At 46.1% G+C, this 16,037-nt stretch overlaps 2 protein-coding genes across 3 annotated transcripts in view; one reads left to right on the top strand and one right to left on the bottom strand.

The window, feature by feature from the left end:
• Nucleotides 1-10,651: 10,651 nt before the first annotated feature.
• Nucleotides 10,652-14,478, top strand: blcap (bladder cancer associated protein). Its single transcript, XM_079341722.1, has 5 exons — nucleotides 10,652-10,836; nucleotides 12,220-13,590; nucleotides 13,792-13,810; nucleotides 13,933-13,985; nucleotides 14,120-14,478. The coding sequence occupies exon 2, from the start codon at nucleotides 12,406-12,408 to the stop codon at nucleotides 12,667-12,669; it is 264 nt and encodes an 87-aa protein (XP_079197848.1). The 5' UTR covers nucleotides 10,652-10,836; nucleotides 12,220-12,405; the 3' UTR covers nucleotides 12,670-13,590; nucleotides 13,792-13,810; nucleotides 13,933-13,985; nucleotides 14,120-14,478.
• Nucleotides 14,479-14,635: 157 nt separating this feature from the next.
• The window catches only part of ripor3 (RIPOR family member 3), a 13,896-nt gene continuing 12,494 nt past the window's right edge, over nucleotides 14,636-16,037 (bottom strand). For both annotated transcript variants that reach the window (XM_079341621.1, XM_079341622.1), the window contains one exon: nucleotides 14,636-16,037. This exon is cut by the window's right edge and continues 116 nt beyond it. The gene's annotated coding sequence lies outside the window, so the exon portion shown is untranslated.

The raw sequence follows: 16,037 nt of genomic DNA, 5'->3' as shown, positions 1-16,037 counted from the left end.
GCCCAGCCACCCTACGGAGGAAGCCCATTTCGGCCGCTTGTATCCGAGATCTCGTTCCTTCGGTCATGACCCAAAGCTCATGACCATAGGTGAGGGTAGGAACGAAGATCAACCGGTAAATCGAGAGCTTCGCCTTTCGGCTTAGCTCCTTCTTCCCCACGACGGACCGATACAGCAACCGCATGACTGCAGACGCCGCACCGATCCGTCTGTCGATCTCACGCTCCATCTTCCCCCCCACTTGTGAACAAGACCCCAAGATACTTAAACTCCTCCCCCTCGGGCAAGGACTCCCCACTGACCCGAAGAGGGCAAACCACCTTTTTCCGGTCGAGAACCATGGCCTCAGATTTAGAGGTGCTGATCCTCATCCCAGCCACCTCACACTCGGTAGCGAACCGCCCCAGTGCGCGCTGGATGTCCGGGTTCGATGGAGCCAACAAGACCACATCATCTGCAAAAAGCAGAGACGAGATCCTGTGGTCCCCGAACCGGACCCCCTCCGGCCCCTGGCTGCGCCTAGAAATTCTGTCCATAAAAATAATGAACAGAACCGGTGACAAAGGGCAGCCCTGCCGGAGGCCAACGCGCACCGGGAACAGGTCCGACTTACTGCCGGCAATGCGAACCATACTCCTGCTCCGGTCGTACAAGGACCGGACCGCCCTTAGCAAAGGGCCCCAAACCCCATACTCCCGGAGCACCCCCCACAGGGCGCCGCGAGGGACACGGTCGAATGCCTTCTCCAGATCCACAAAGCACATGTGGAGTGGATGGGCAAACTCCCATGAACCCTCGAGCACCCGTTGGAGAGTGTAGAGCTGGTCCAGTGTTCCACGGCCAGGACGAAAACCGCATTGTTCCTCTTGAATCCGAGGTTCGACAATCAGCCGGATCCTCCTCTCCAGAACCCTGGAATAGACTTTCCCAGGGAGGCTGAGGAGTGTGATTCCCCGGTGGTTGGAACACACCCTCCGGTCCCCCTTCTTGAAAAGAGGGACCACCACCCCGGTATGCCAGTCCAGAGACACTGTCCCCGACCTCCACGCGATGTTACAGAGACGTGTCAGCCATGACAGCCCCTGCACATCCAGAGACTTAAGATACTCAGGGCGAATCTCATCCACCCCCGGAGCCTTGCCACCAAGGAGCTTGCCAACTACCTCGGTGACTTCGGCTTGGGTGATGGACGAATCCACCTCTGAGAACTCAGCCTATGCTTCCTCGGTGGAAAACGTGACAGTGGGATTGAGGAGATCCTCGAAGTATTCCTTCCACCGTCCGACTACATCCCCAGTTGAGGTCAGCAGCTCCCCACCTCCACTATAAACAGTGTTGGTGAAGCACTGCTTCCCCCTCCTGAGGCGACGGACGGTTTGCCAGAATTTCCTCGAGGCCGACCGAAAGTCCTCCTCCATGGCCTCCCCGAACTCCTCCCAGGCCCGAGTTTTTGCCTCCACGACCGCCCGGGCTGCGGAGCGCCTGGCCTGCCGGTACCCGTCAGCTGCCTCAGGAGTCCTATGCGCTAGCAACGCCCGATAGGACTCGTTCTTCAGCTTGACGGCCTCCCTTACTTCCGGTGTCCACCACCGGGTTCGGGGATTGCCGCCATGACAGGCACCAGAGACCCTGTGACCACAGCTCAGAGCAGCTGCTTTGACAATGGAGGTGGAGAACATGCTCCACTCGGACGCAATGCCCCCAGCCTCCCCCGGGATCTGTGAAAAACTCATCCGGAGGTGGGAGTTGAAGACCTCGCTAACAGAGGATTCAGCCAGACGTTCCCAGCAGACCCTCACTACACGTTTGGGCCTGCAGAGTCTGACCGGCTTCCTTCCCTGCCAACACATCCAACTCACCACCAGGTGGTGATCAGCTGACAGCTCAGCCCCTCTCTTCACCCGAGTGTCCGAAGGTCAGATGACACGACCACAAAGTCTATCATTGACCTCCAGCCTAGGGAGTCCTGGTGCCACGTGCACTTATGGACATCCCTGTGCTCGGACATGGTGTTTGTTATGGACAAACTGTGACTAGCACAGAAGTCCAATAACAGAAAACCACTCTGGTTATGATCAGGGAGGCCGATCATCCCAATCACCCCACTCCAGATCTCACTGTCGTTGCCCACGTGAGCATTGAAGTCCCCCAGTAGAACAATGGAGTCCCCAGTCGGAGCACTGTCCAGCACCCCTCCCAGGGACTCCAAGAAGGCCGGGTACTCCACACTGCCGTTCGGGCCATAGGCCGAGACGACAGTGAGAGACCTGTCCCCTACCCGAAGGCGCAGGGACACGTCCCTCTCGTTCACCGGGGTGAACTCCAACACCTGGTGGCTGAGCTGTGGGGCTATGAGCAAGCCCACACCAGCCTGCCGCCTCTCACCGCGGGCAACTCCAGAGAAGTAGAGAGTTCAGCCCCTCTCGAGGAGCTGGGTTCCAGAGCCCAAGCAGTGCGTGGAGGTGAGCCCGACTATATCTAGCCGGTACCTCTCAACCTCCTGCACAAGCTCAAGCTCCTTCCCCCCAGTGAGGTGACGTTCCACGTCCCAAACGCCAGAAGCTGCGTCCGAGGATCGGGTCGCCGAGGCCCCTGCCGTCGACTGCCGCCCGATCCACATTGCACCCGTAGCTTCCTCTGCGGGTGGTGAGGAGGACGGGCCCGCGTCATCCTTTCGGGCTGAGCCCAGCCGGGCCCCACGGGCAAAAGCCCGGCCACCAGGCGCTCTCCTGCAGGCCCCAACCCCAGGCCTGGCACCAGGGTGGGGCCCCGGCTCCGCCACGCCGGGCGACGTCACGGTCCTTGGTCTTATTCCTGTCATAGGGGTGTTGTGAACTGCTTTTGGTCAATATAATATAATACCATTATATTGGGTTTTAATTTTATATGAAAATAAATGAAATAGGGAAGCAACAGAAATAGCTGCTAAGTTAGCCTCCACCCAGAAAACCTTGTGGAGGTCATATTTAAGTTGCAGGTTTATGTCATGGAGAGTTTGAACAGAAAGCAAGACTGCAAGCACAAATATGTATTCAAACACGTAAACGAACGTTCAGTAATTTCATGTTATAGCAGATAAATCTAAAAATAACAAAAAGAACAGAGTGGCTTACCTTAGCATTAAACAGGGCTTCTCTTTTCTTCCCTTCATGTTTTGAATGAATGGTCAGACAGCAGGAGCTGCGAGCTGTGTGGTGATCAGGTGCCACACTCGGGCCATTGTTGAGCAGCAGACTGGCATGTGTTGTGTCTGATTGGTTAATATTACATTGGTTGTTGATGATGCGTTCAGGTTTCGGTTAGTCTCTCTTCAGTAAGCACTTACATTGAATCAGAGCTTAGCTTTAGTTTTATCTGGATATCTAGATAAATATTCTACCTTAGTATACAGTATGATGAATATCAGCCTGCATGTTTCTCTCTGTATAACATACTTATCACTCAGACTGTAAACATGTTCACATTAGTAATGATGCCAGGTTTCACTTATTTAGCTTTGTTTTTGTCCCAGACATTCATTTTTACTGACACATAAGTGGACAGTCTATGAACTATGAACATCTATGAGCAGATTTTTATTACGATTTATTGGTTTTAAATACAATTTTAATCACAACAACGACAGAACAATATCAAGAAAGATAACATCTCAGTTATTAGGTTCGCTCATGTTAGAAACTAAAATAAAAAGATAAATCATGCCTGATAAGTAACCTTTAGCTAAGACTGCTTACATGTTAGCTAACTAGATAACACTTTAACCAGCCAATGACATAAATAAAACTTTTTTACATACCAAAAGAACTGCAAAGATCCCTGAGAGTCCACAGGTCGGTTAGAACAGTTTACAGCAGAAACATTTATTTTGTCAGCTCAAAAAGGATGAAAAACTGAAGGTAGAAGCTCCAAGACGTCTCGGCTTTCTTTCACCACGTAAAAAAAGAGCGCTACGCAAGATCTGCAGCTATGAGCTATAATCCTGTTTACAACCTCAAATACCTTATTAAGACACACTTCACATAAAAATGAGCACTTGAACAGTGTAGGGTGATAACTTATGATCACAGCAGAGTTTAGCCGTGGTCCATTATTTCTACAGTCTATGGCACGGGTCGGGAACCTTTTTTGCAGAGAGCCAAAAAAGTCACATATTTTAAAATATATTTCTGAGAGCTATACCATATTTATTTACTCTGAATACAACTAACTGTCTGAATTTTTAAACAAGACCATTTTAGAGAACAATAAGTCACTGAATGTATGCGTCTCTTGTATTCGTTTTATTATCTTTTCTTTATTTGCAAAGTCATCAAAAAGTTCATTTGCCACATCAAGCATGAACGTGTTGGCAAACTCACCGTCTGTGAATGGCTTTACGTTCCTCCCGTATGTGACGTCGAAGGACAGCTGTGATTGGCTCCAGACCAGCGCAACTCTGAACAAGTACGGTAAAAAATGTTTTGTTTTTTTTAAAGATTATTTTAACACTCTGATTTCTGTAATGTTTTACTTGAATATCAGTGGAATTATTTATTACTTTTTGTGTAAAGAAATGCCAGCTAAGATTTATCTGAGAGCCAGATGCAGTCATCCAAAGAGCCACAGGTACCCGGCACCTGGTCTATGGTCTATAGGGTGATGCAGTCTGACTTCCTGCTGTGTTTTTAGAGATCAACCTTTCAGTCAATCTCTAAAAAAAAATGTGTTTATAAAAAGTGTATTACATCATGTAGTTCGGCTTCTACTGCCTCTTACTGGCAGGACTGATAGAAACAAGTCTTTTAGAAGTGTAGATCAGAGAAGGGTCATTTTGAAAAGACTGGGCAGACATTTTGTTGACACACAGGTTTGAATGATTCCTTTATAGAACGTTTTAAAAAAAAACAGAATCAAAGGAATTCTAGAACTCTGAGTCATCAAAGACTTTTAGAATCCAATCAGAGCCAACCACAGCTCACAGAGCCAATCAGAGTCAACCAGCTCACAGAACCAGTCAGACCCATTTTTAGAGAGACGCATCAAGATGACTGTAAACGGTTGAACATACAACACTCATTGTTCGAGCTCCAGATCCCAGAGAAGATAAGACTCAATGATGAAAGGTGCAGAAGAGAAGAAGCAGGAGATGATTGAGGTGCTCAGAGAGGAAGTGGAGCGCCAAACATTGAGGGCCGACGGCCTCCAGAAACAGCTAGAGGAGGTCAAGAATGAACTTTTTAAGACAACTAACAAGAAGAAGTTGATTGTTGAGAATCTAACTACAGAGAATGACTCTCTGAAGAAGAGTATGAATGCCAAAGAGGAAGAGGCCTTCATACTGGACATGCTGAAATCAGAGCAGCTGGAGTGTTTGAAGGTCCAGCTGCAAGACAAGACCGACTACTGTCATGAGCTGTCATTCCAACTCATGTCACAGGAGGAGGCTAACCTGACTCTGCAGAAGACGGTGGATAAGTCTAACCTGACTCTGCAGAAGACGGTGGATAAGTCTAACCTGACTCTGCAGAGGAAGGTGGAGGCTAACCTGACTCTGCAGAGGAAGGTGGACGACCTCCAACGGGTCATGAACGTTAAAGAGTCGACTGCTGACAACCTCCGGAAAGAGCTGGAGGGGGTCAAGAATGAACTTTTAAAGACAGTTAACAAGAACTGGTTGAGGGTTGAGAGTCTAACTACAGAGAATGACACTCTGAAGAAGAAGATAAAGGCTATGGAGGAAGAGGCCTTCAGACTGGACAAGCTGAACTCACAGCAGCTGGAGGGTTTCCATGTCCAGCTCCAAGACAACACCAAAGACCGTCATGAGCTGTCACTCAAACTTATGTTCCAGGAGAAGGCCAACCTGACTCTGCAGACGAAGGTAAAAGATGTAAATAATGAACTTTTGACGACAACTAACAAGAACAAGTTGAGGGTTGAGAGTCTAACTAAAGAGAAGGACTCCCTGAAGCAGAAGGTGGAGGCCATGACAACAGAGGCCATGCTGATTGAAGGCCAGCTGCAAAGCTTAGAGATTATGCTGCAAGAAAAGACAAGCAGCACTCTAGAGCTGGCCTCCAAACTGTCAGCACAGCAGGAAGAAAGTTATGCGAAGCAGAAGGTGATAGAGGAGCTCCTGAACGAACTGGGATTGATGAGGGCTGGCCTCCTCCTGAAAGATCTGGAGAAGCTCAAGCAGCAATCAAACTGCCCCTCCCCTCCAGAGGACAAGTGTCTGGTTAGCACGGAGGAGATCTCTCTCTGGAGGAAGTTCAAGAAGTTCATGACTCCAGATTGCTGCCGTCAATTCAAGCATCTGAACAAGGTGGACCAGTAATGACAATCCCAGTCCTCCCCGACCCCTCAGTCCCAAACAATCACACAAGCAGTAACAGACAGGCAGACTCAGGGGGGGCATGTGAAGTCCTGACTGACAGACGCTGTCGGGTTTCTGTCTGCAGGTCTTCATATGTTCACAAAGGTTCTGTGTGGTTTTTCTCCGGGGGCTCCGGTTTCATCCCACACTTAATAATTCGGACTTCAAAATAAAATCAGGATCAACATGAATAAACTCCTGAATTAAACAATAATAATTTACATTCTTTATGCATTGTTGGATTTCCTTCTTAAGTATTTCTCGTGCTTTTATTTGTATTGAGAGAATTATAATGTGACAATATCAAAAAGTATAGATAAACATCATTTAGAACAAAGATAACCCCACTGAAGACTTTCACCTGCCTTACTTTGAAGGTCCTCGATGAGTCCATCTCCTACGGTACATTGGACTTGTAACAGGCCTCGTGTGGAGGGCTGCTGCAGGATTAGATTTGTCCTGTAAATAACAGGAAATATAATGAGACGTACAATTAGATGTGTTTCCTTTCCTCGCTTCTGCCAGTCTTTATTTCCATAGGCCACATACAGTATGTTGATGTATTTCAGTTATAGTTTAACTGTATTTTGGTTTTCAAATCTTTCTTCAAAAACAATCGAAATTTCAACTAATAATACACAAACAAACAAAACTTACAAATAAAAGTTTCTGAGTTATTATTTTCAGAAGAGTAAAACGGAGAGCGCACACTTGGTGCATTTTAATGTAAGCACATCCTCGTTATTATTCTTCTCAAAAATACAAAATAATTCAGCTTTGTTACTAAGAGCTTCTTATAAATGCAATACTGTTCCATACAAGTTCGTACAGGAGATAAATCCTCGCTTAGCATTATGCTAACAAATCGCATTGGAAATCCCATAGAAAAATAGTGAAGCTAGCGGAGTTAGCGCTACACTTTTTTTTCATGAAAATAAGAACAAATATGAAAACGAACCTTCTTCATGAACTCACGGTTACTTTAACAGAGACACAGGAGCTTTACAAAACTAACAAAACAACATGGGAGCCAGGGACAAGTCCTGACCAACATACAGTGGCGGCCATGAACGTGGTGACGAGCTAAGCTAGCGCTCATTAGCTTCAATGCTAAAGTCACTTAAAACTTTCAAAACACATTTAAAACACATCATGACACACATTTAGCTTCCACACGTTATAGAAGAATATAGAGACCACAAATATGGGATTTTTTTTTACTTCACTCACCTGTAAATAACAGGAAAATAATGAGACGCAAATAGATGTTTCCTTGTGCTTCTGTCACTGCCAGTCTAAAGACGACACTAAACTGTCTCATCTGGAGAATACGCCTCCTTGTGTGTGTGTGTGTGTGTGTGGGACAGCAGGAAGAATGGTGCCATCTAACAGCTAAGACAGAACTCTGTCCCACTCTAAACACTAACTCTGATAAGCTGCTCACTGATTGGTTGACATTCAGCTTTGATCTGCCAGAACATTCCATCAATGTATTTGAAATGTCTTACCACTGCTCGCAAAACCTCAAATATCTTGAAAACTAAACATGATATCACCGATCCATTTGGACTGTGAGCGACAGCAACAAATAGGCGCACGTTTCGGTATATTGTATTTTCATCTAACATTCAGACTGGGAGCACAGTCGCAATTTTAAAACATGAGTAAAAACTGTGAAATTCTGGACATCAGTTAGAGTGAGAGCCCAATGTGTGTGTATGTGGTGACTGTCAAACAAATTCCTCTCCTGGGAGACTGGAACATTTTATTTCTTTATTTTTTGCTTTATGAGTGAGAGGAGACTCAGAGCTTTCTTTTGATGTATTTTGTTTGTATATGTGAGCAACAATGACTTCAGGATGGAGATTTACAAATATGTCTCCAAAACTGAAGTTTTTGGCAGTTACACTCGACGATTTCAAATTTTGCCATCTACTTTAAATGGAGCAAATTTTGGCCAAATTTTTGTCACTTAAACTCGAATTGTGTCCAAACTGTGTGCCCGAGGTTTCCAGGCAACCACCCTAACAAAACAAATGCTCCCAATTACACATAAATACACAAAGAAATCACAAAATCACGTCCGTGTGTCACATACTCAATGTTTAACCTCACTGGGGGCTCGGCAAGATGGCGGAAAGGATAGACGTGACGTGACAAGCTCTAAGTGGCAGGAACCTGAATTAAAAAAATGTGAATCTAAAACTCACAGATACATCTCTTTACTTTACTCAACAATTACTTAAACGCATTAAGAATGAGTAAGTGAACCCAGTCATCGTGAAAACGTGTTTATTATCTAGAAGCTACCACATGGCAAAAGCTAAGGCTAAAGCTAAGATTTAAGCCTTTAATAACTGTGGCTCAGAAGACGAGTGTCAAAGGTACCAAGAACACTTTATCATCGCCTTCTAAACCACCAGGTCCTCAGAAAGACACAAAAAGGAAACGAGGACACAGGTGCTGGAAAAACTACTGCAGTCCTGGCTGTAATTGGCACTCTTCAGAACATGATGGAAGATTTCAAAGCGGAGGTGAAGCAAAATACGCTCACCATATCGAACATCACAAAAGCTGCTGAGTTTAACTGGACTGAAATCAAAGAATGCAAGGAGGAAAAAAAACCTCCTGAGGAACACTTAGAGACCCGTCACATCATCGTGCAGTTCACTGGAAGGTTTTTCAGGGATGAACTCTGGTGAACCACGAAAGACCCCCCTGTCTGTAAAGATCTCCACATCGGCTTCATTAAAGATCTGATCAATGAAGACAGAGAGGCAAGAAAAGCCAAAGGATGAAAAAGCATGAAAGGATGGACTTGAGACCCATTTGTCTTCATAAATCAGAGTCTTTCCATGAACCTCAGTTTATCCTAACAAGAAAGTTAATATGTTCAGGGTTCTGCTGCTATAAAACCTGAGTTTCTGTTAGATACTACATCTGTGTTCATAATTCACATTATTCTATTTAGTGTTCTTGTCTATTTGTTTCCATTCTTCATCTTAAAAATGACATCTTTCTCATTTCTGTTAATAGAAGGAGTCTAAGAGACAGAACTGAAAGAAAAAAATGTTTTTTTTTGTTCTGCAAAAGGAAAATGCTAGTTATATATTTCCACAAGAAAGTCACTCCAAGGAAGAAGATAATGTATTTTGGTCTACACAGTGGGGATATAAAGCCTCTTTCAGTCATGGCTCTTCCAGGTCAGCAGGGGGCGCCATCCTCCTGAAGAATTTCCAAGGACAAGTTCTACATGGCAGATGAGTATGGTGACTGGCTCACTCTTTGATGAGGTTAATTAATATATATGTCTACAACAACTGCAGAGAAAATAAAAGCTTACTTTAACACGTTACTTTACGTTTAGATCATCTCAAATGATCCCAATCAACTGATCATATTATATGAGGACAGCATCTTAACTTAGTTCAGGATTGTATGATCAATATCCTCCTCGATTCTCAACAAGCCACCATAATACCACATTTACTGACAATGAACAAAATCTAGTTGATGCATGGAGTCACTTTAACCCAGGAACAATTACATACTCGTGGTTTTGCCAAAATTACCAACTTAAATCTAGATTGGCTGATTTCATGATGTTATGAGATCAGTTCAGATATCTCAGCTGCTCCGCTGACTGATCACAGAATTATTTCTCTTCATATCAGGTAACACAAGAAATCATTCAAACAAATATAGGAAATTTAACTCCAGTCTGCTAAAACACAATCTATTTCCATATATTTTTTTTATTATTTATTTAACTTTTTTTCAGTTCAGACCTCATTCATTGCATTTTTAAGACGTCATTTAAGTTCTATATTTTAAAATTGTGTGCTAAATACTGAAAAGAAAACTGTTTCTCTTAACAGTCCTGTACAAAATGTTTTATTGTTGCAATATTTTATATTTGCTTTCTACAGTTGTTCTGTTAACTAATGTTTAATAAAGTTTGGAAAAAACCTCACGCCCCCCAACCATAACCAACAGAAAACTTAAAGGCAATGTGTAAAAATGTAAATATCAATGAAATAAGCATTATTTCTAATAATGTATATTATCTCCACTACATTCTCTTAATAACGTTTTAAAAACATCTAATATAATCTCAAAATCGGGCTTTGTGTCTTGTAATTAGATGTTTAAGATATTCCTTTGTTGATTCCATAACGGGAACATTTACAACTGGAGCTTATATTAAGTGTAATGAGACATATTTGAGAATAAATTGGCCAAATAAAGAAAACTAGTCTTTGCAGTGTTTTCAGGCATCCTGATAGAAATGTGGTCAGGCACAAGGAGAGACTACTAAAGCCTTTCCGCTCGAGCTTTGCAGCAGGGGTCCGTGAAGCTAACGCTAATGTTTGTTAGCCATTAGCCGACGCGCAGGAGCTAGCTTGGTGCGCAGTCAGCCGTCGGATCAAACATGGTGATGTTGGTTTCTCTGTGCTGAGAATGAGCCCGGAAGAAGTCAGGTGTGTTCAAATGATCGTGTTCATACCAAACACGGAGACGTGAGATCTTACGACACGTCATCCTGAGTCACTGTGTTAGCTAGCTGCGCTGTTTGCGCAGGGGAACCAATTCATCCGTTACACCTTTTGTTTGTCGAGCTAACGTGGCTAACTAGCCTTAGATATGAACTCTGAGACCGTCAGTGACACGCGTGGAGTTTATTAACTGTTAAATAATACGATCAATAACCTCATGACTGTTTAAACAGCGAGCAGGAAGAATCCCCTTTAAAAACATCTATAAGAGTCTGCTCGCTGACGTCCCCCCCGCTGTGACGTCATCATGCGAGTTTAAACTGCTGCTGTTTAAACGTGTGGTATTAATAAGCACTCTGTGTGTTATTCAGGTTAAAATCACAGATTCATGAAGGACGTTTGGTGGAGATGATGGAGAGTGAGTGATTATGTTAATCAGAAATGATCTGTCTCCATCACAGCAGCTTCAATAATCATCACTGTCATGTTATTGGATACATGCTAACATGAAGCTAATGCTAGCAGCTGTGTGTCTTCACCCTCTCTGACAGGCTTCATCGAAGTCTTCCTCATTAATGATGTTTTGAATCAACAGTTGGGTTTAATTAAGTGAACGCTAATTGACCGCTGATCCACGCGTAGACAACCAGCTGCAGCGTGCGTCGCTTTCACGTCTTCGCTCCTAAAATATCTGATACCACATTCACTCATCAGTGTTCCAGGAGGTGGGCGGGGCCTCCTGAGGTAAGACATGGCGTGAAAAAAATAGTTGAAGTGGTTTACAGTCTGTAGAGACGGTAGAGGTGGCGTGCAGACAGTCTGTAGAGGTGGCGTGCAGACAGTCTGTAGAGACGGTAGAGGTGGCGTGCAGACAGTCTGTAGAGACGGTAGAGGTGGCGTGCAGACAGTCTGTAGAGGTGGCGTGCAGACAGTCTGTTGAGACGGTAGAGGTGGCGTGCAGACAGTCTGTAGAGACGGTAGAGGTGGCGTGCAGCTACTCTGAGTTCATGACGCTCCGTGTGAAACCTTCAGGTTTCTTCCTGCAGGCGTGAACGCCCTCATACTGGCCTTTGTACCAGGTGCGTTACTGAAAGGTTCCTCTAGAGGGCGCAGCACAGGCTGCGTACAACACTGAAGCAGAGACATGCAGGGTGTCAGGTGAACAAACACAGCAGCTCTCATCCAATCAGAACTCCAGACTGCTCCAGCAGGATACTGGAGGCTGATGTCATGTGTTCACGTCGTTATAGCAGCACTGGTGGTTTAAACGCACAAAGTGGCTTTAATATGACCGACTGTACTTCCTGTTTGTGATTGATCTGCTGCGGCCCGGGTCCTGACCTGTTGTTCTCCTCTCCGCTCTTTCAGGGATGACCTGACGACATCTTGCTTCTTTCACCTCCTCCATCACCGCAGCTCCGTCGGGTAAAAACTCACCTCCATCTCACATCTGCAAACGTCTGGATCGGCCTTCTCCCGGTCTGCTGGATCCTCCACCCCCCCTCCTCCGGCCTTGTTTGGATCTGTCCCGCCCCCCTTCATAAATCAGAGACCATGTATTGCCTCCAGTGGCTCCTCCCCGTGCTGCTCATCCCCAAACCGCTGAACCCGGCGCTGTGGTTCAACCACTCCATGTTCATGGGCTTCTACCTGCTCAGCTTCCTGCTGGAGAGGAAGCCCTGCACCATCTGTGCCTTGGTCTTCCTCGCCGCCCTCTTCCTCATCTGCTACAGCTGCTGGGGCAACTGCTTCCTGTACCACTGCCAGGACGCCACGCTGCCAGACGCCGCACAGGACCCGTCCATCGTCGGGACCTAGGAGAGAAAGGAGGGAAAAATATGAGTGAGGGAGGGAGAGCGGAGGGGGATACTGCCATGCTGGAAGAGCGGACGGCGTGCAAGAGACAGGAAGTGTTCGTCCACGAGCGGAACGGGCGAGGACGAGACGCCGCTGTGGAAGAAGAGACTCGAGTTTAAGACGAGAGGAGGCGCAGGGAACGTTTGAGGAGAGGAAGGAGGAGCATCCAAATATCTCACACACACACACACACACACACACACACACACACACACACACAGTGTGACGGTTGTGTTTCAGTATTCTCGTTTCTCTCTGACCCTCGAGCTCTTTGACGTCTGCAGGTCATATTTTCACTCTGTCATATTGTGTCACACACACACACACACACACACACACACACACACACACACACACACACACACACACACACACACACACACACACACACACACACACACACAGCTACAGTGTTTTCACACCATATCTAAGTGTTACAGGAGAGTTTACATCTTGCTGTTTTTCGCTGTACCCCCTGGCTGCCATTTTGGCTCTGCATACGCCATGCAGTTCCGACCCAGGGTAGCACACACACACACACACACACACACACACACACACACACACACACACACACACACACACACACACACACACACACACACACAGAGGACAATCGATAACTATGCTGTGACTAACTCGTCGTGTGAAGGTGAAGAAATGCTGAGAAACTGTCCCGTCTTCTTCACCCTCACCGTGCTCGCCGCCTCCTCCTCCTCCTCCTCTGAGCGCCCGACAGACACACTCACGTTTACTTTCTTCTTTGCTGTTTTCTCTTTTTGTTCGTTTGTTTCTCGTGCATGGGTTGCTGTTTAGTTTTTCCAGTTCACACAAATTTTAGATGATAAAAAATGCTGAAAGTTTCCCAAAGGTTAGAGGAAGGTGTGTGTGTGTGTGTGTGTGTGTGTGTGTGTGTGTGTGTGTGTGTGTGTGTGTGTGAGAGAGAGAGAGAGAGAGGTGTGTGTGTGTGTGTGAGAGTGAGAGAGAGAGAGAGAGAGAGGTGTGTGTGTGAGAGAGAGAGAGAGAGGTGTGTGTGTGTGTGTGTGAGAGAGAGAGAGAGAGGTGTGTGAGAGAGAGAGGAAGGTGTGTGTGAGAGAGAGAGGTGTGTGTGTGTGTGTGTGTGTGAGAGAGAGAGAGAGAGAGAGGAAGGTGTGTGAGAGAGAGAGTGAGAGGTGTGTGTGTGTGTGAGAGAGTGAGAGGTGTGTGTGAGAGTGAGACAGAGAGAGAGAGGTGTGTGTGTGTGTGAGAGAGTGAGAGGTGTGTGTGTGTGTGAGAGAGTGAGAGGTGTGCTTGAGAGAGAGGTGTGTGTGAGAGAGAGGTGTGTGTGTGTAATGTTTGCCAGGTGTGTGTGTGTGTGAGAGTGAGAGGTGTGTGAGAGGGAGGGAGGGAGAGAGAGAGGTGTGCGTGAGAGAGAGAGAGAGAGAGGTGTGTGTGTAGTGTGTGCCAGGTGTGTGTCCATTGTGATAACAACACGCTGATAGTAAAGGTGGAGACGGGCGAGGCGAGCGCTCCGTCGGCGTTCTCGGCGATGTGAAGCAATACAGAGCTCTGAATCAAAGAGTCCAATCAGACGAGAGACGCCGCCGCTCCGTTTCCTCGCCTGTCTCCGCTGTCAGACACAGACGAAGGTGTTTCTACTGTTAGTGTGTGTGTGTGCGTGTGTGCGTGTGTGTGTGTGTGTGTGTGGACTCCTGTCGCAGTGCTGAACATCTCACTGCTGCATTATTGCTTTGGTTTTAATTTAAATAAAGTTTTTCCTCTCAAAATGTTCGACTGTGCTGTGATTTCAAATCTGACACACAAACTGTGGAGCTCTTTTCTTCTGTCTGCCTGCCGAGGACCCGCCTCTCCCCCGGGCGCTCTGACCACGGAGGGAACGATGAAGCAGCGTGATGATGTAGAAATTAGAGAACAGAAAGATGAGCCACAGTGAGTCGAGTCTTTTTAATTCTCACTTTCAGTAAAAGTTTTATTTTATACACTTCTAAGAGTCATAGACATCCAGTTCCTGTAAAATGAGACGAAGCTGTCGAGGAGACGAGCAGACTGTTAACCTCCAACATGTCCTTCATCTTTAAACCTTTCTCGTCTTCCTCTTCTTCTGTATCATTAAAGGTCACATGACCTCCTCTTCTTCAGGTGAAATCAGTGTCCTCGCTCCTCTTCATCATGTGTGTGAAGTGTGTTGTTGTAAATCCACTCTGATCCTGTATTTGATCATGTCTATAAACCCCTCTATTTCAGCCCTGCTCAGAACAGGCTGTTTCTGTGTCTGTAGCTTTAAATATGTAAATGAGCTGTGTCTGACCACGCCCCCTCTCTGGAAGGGCTCGGGTGTACTCGCTGCTTTCTGGCTCCATGTCCTATTGTTTACGGTGAGAAGGCAGACTCAGAGGGCAGAACAAACACCTAGCTGTGGGAGTGTCACCCACCTGGGGGAGGGGCTACTGCCCTTTGTGATGTCATGAAGGGGAGGGGCTACTGCCCTTTGTGATGTCATGAGGGGAACATCTCCAAACGGCCTGAGACGTGGAGCAGGCAGAAGACGGGAGAGGATGAACTTTTCTCATCATTGGGGGGTTTGAGGACAGATGTTAGGGACACATGGAGGATTTGATATTTAATATTTGACCTTTAAATCCTGCAGATTTAAAAGTGTCTCGTGTCGCTTTGTGTTTTTCAGCCTGCTGTGAAGATTCTGGGGATTTATTTTGATAATGTTTTTAAAATGTTTTAAAACATTAACGTCAGAAGCCGAGTTTCTCTCAAAGTTTATTTCCTCCTGAAGATTTAGAGGGTTAATGAAGTCTATTCTGTCTGATCGTTCTGTACGCTGACCACACATCTGATTGGATCACTTCCTGGTTCATCCGGTCCTTCTGAAGAGCTGCAGACTTTCACGTTGCACGCTGATGGATAAAAGAAAAACCTCCGATTTAACGTCCTCTGCTCGATCTTCCCACGCAGCTCTAAAAAACACTCAAACATTCCTTAAATACTCAGTCACAGAGGTCAGAGGTCAGTTTGACCACAGCAGAGTCAGGTCAGGAACCTTCACAGGCTGCAGTTCCCTCAGGCAGCCAGCAGGGGGCAGCACCTGCACAGAGCTCAGTGATGAAACTAACGTGACCTGGAATCTTCTGATCTACCAAACAACACGTCACACATGAGAACCTCCTTATGTTTATGAGTACTGAAAAACAACAACAAGAAACATGAATGAACGTCTGCGTCGTTAAGGCTTCTGGATGATTCTTCAACGAGTCCAGAGGTGAATGAAGGATCACAGGAGAGTCCCAGGTTTGGTCTCAGGACCACCTGGTCCAGAC

This window comes from Symphodus melops (assembly GCF_947650265.1).
Source record: "Symphodus melops genome assembly, chromosome: 4".
Taxonomy (NCBI): domain Eukaryota; kingdom Metazoa; phylum Chordata; class Actinopteri; order Labriformes; family Labridae; genus Symphodus; species Symphodus melops.
Note: the sequence above shows the minus strand (reverse complement) of the source record. Positions and strands in the feature narration are given on the sequence as shown.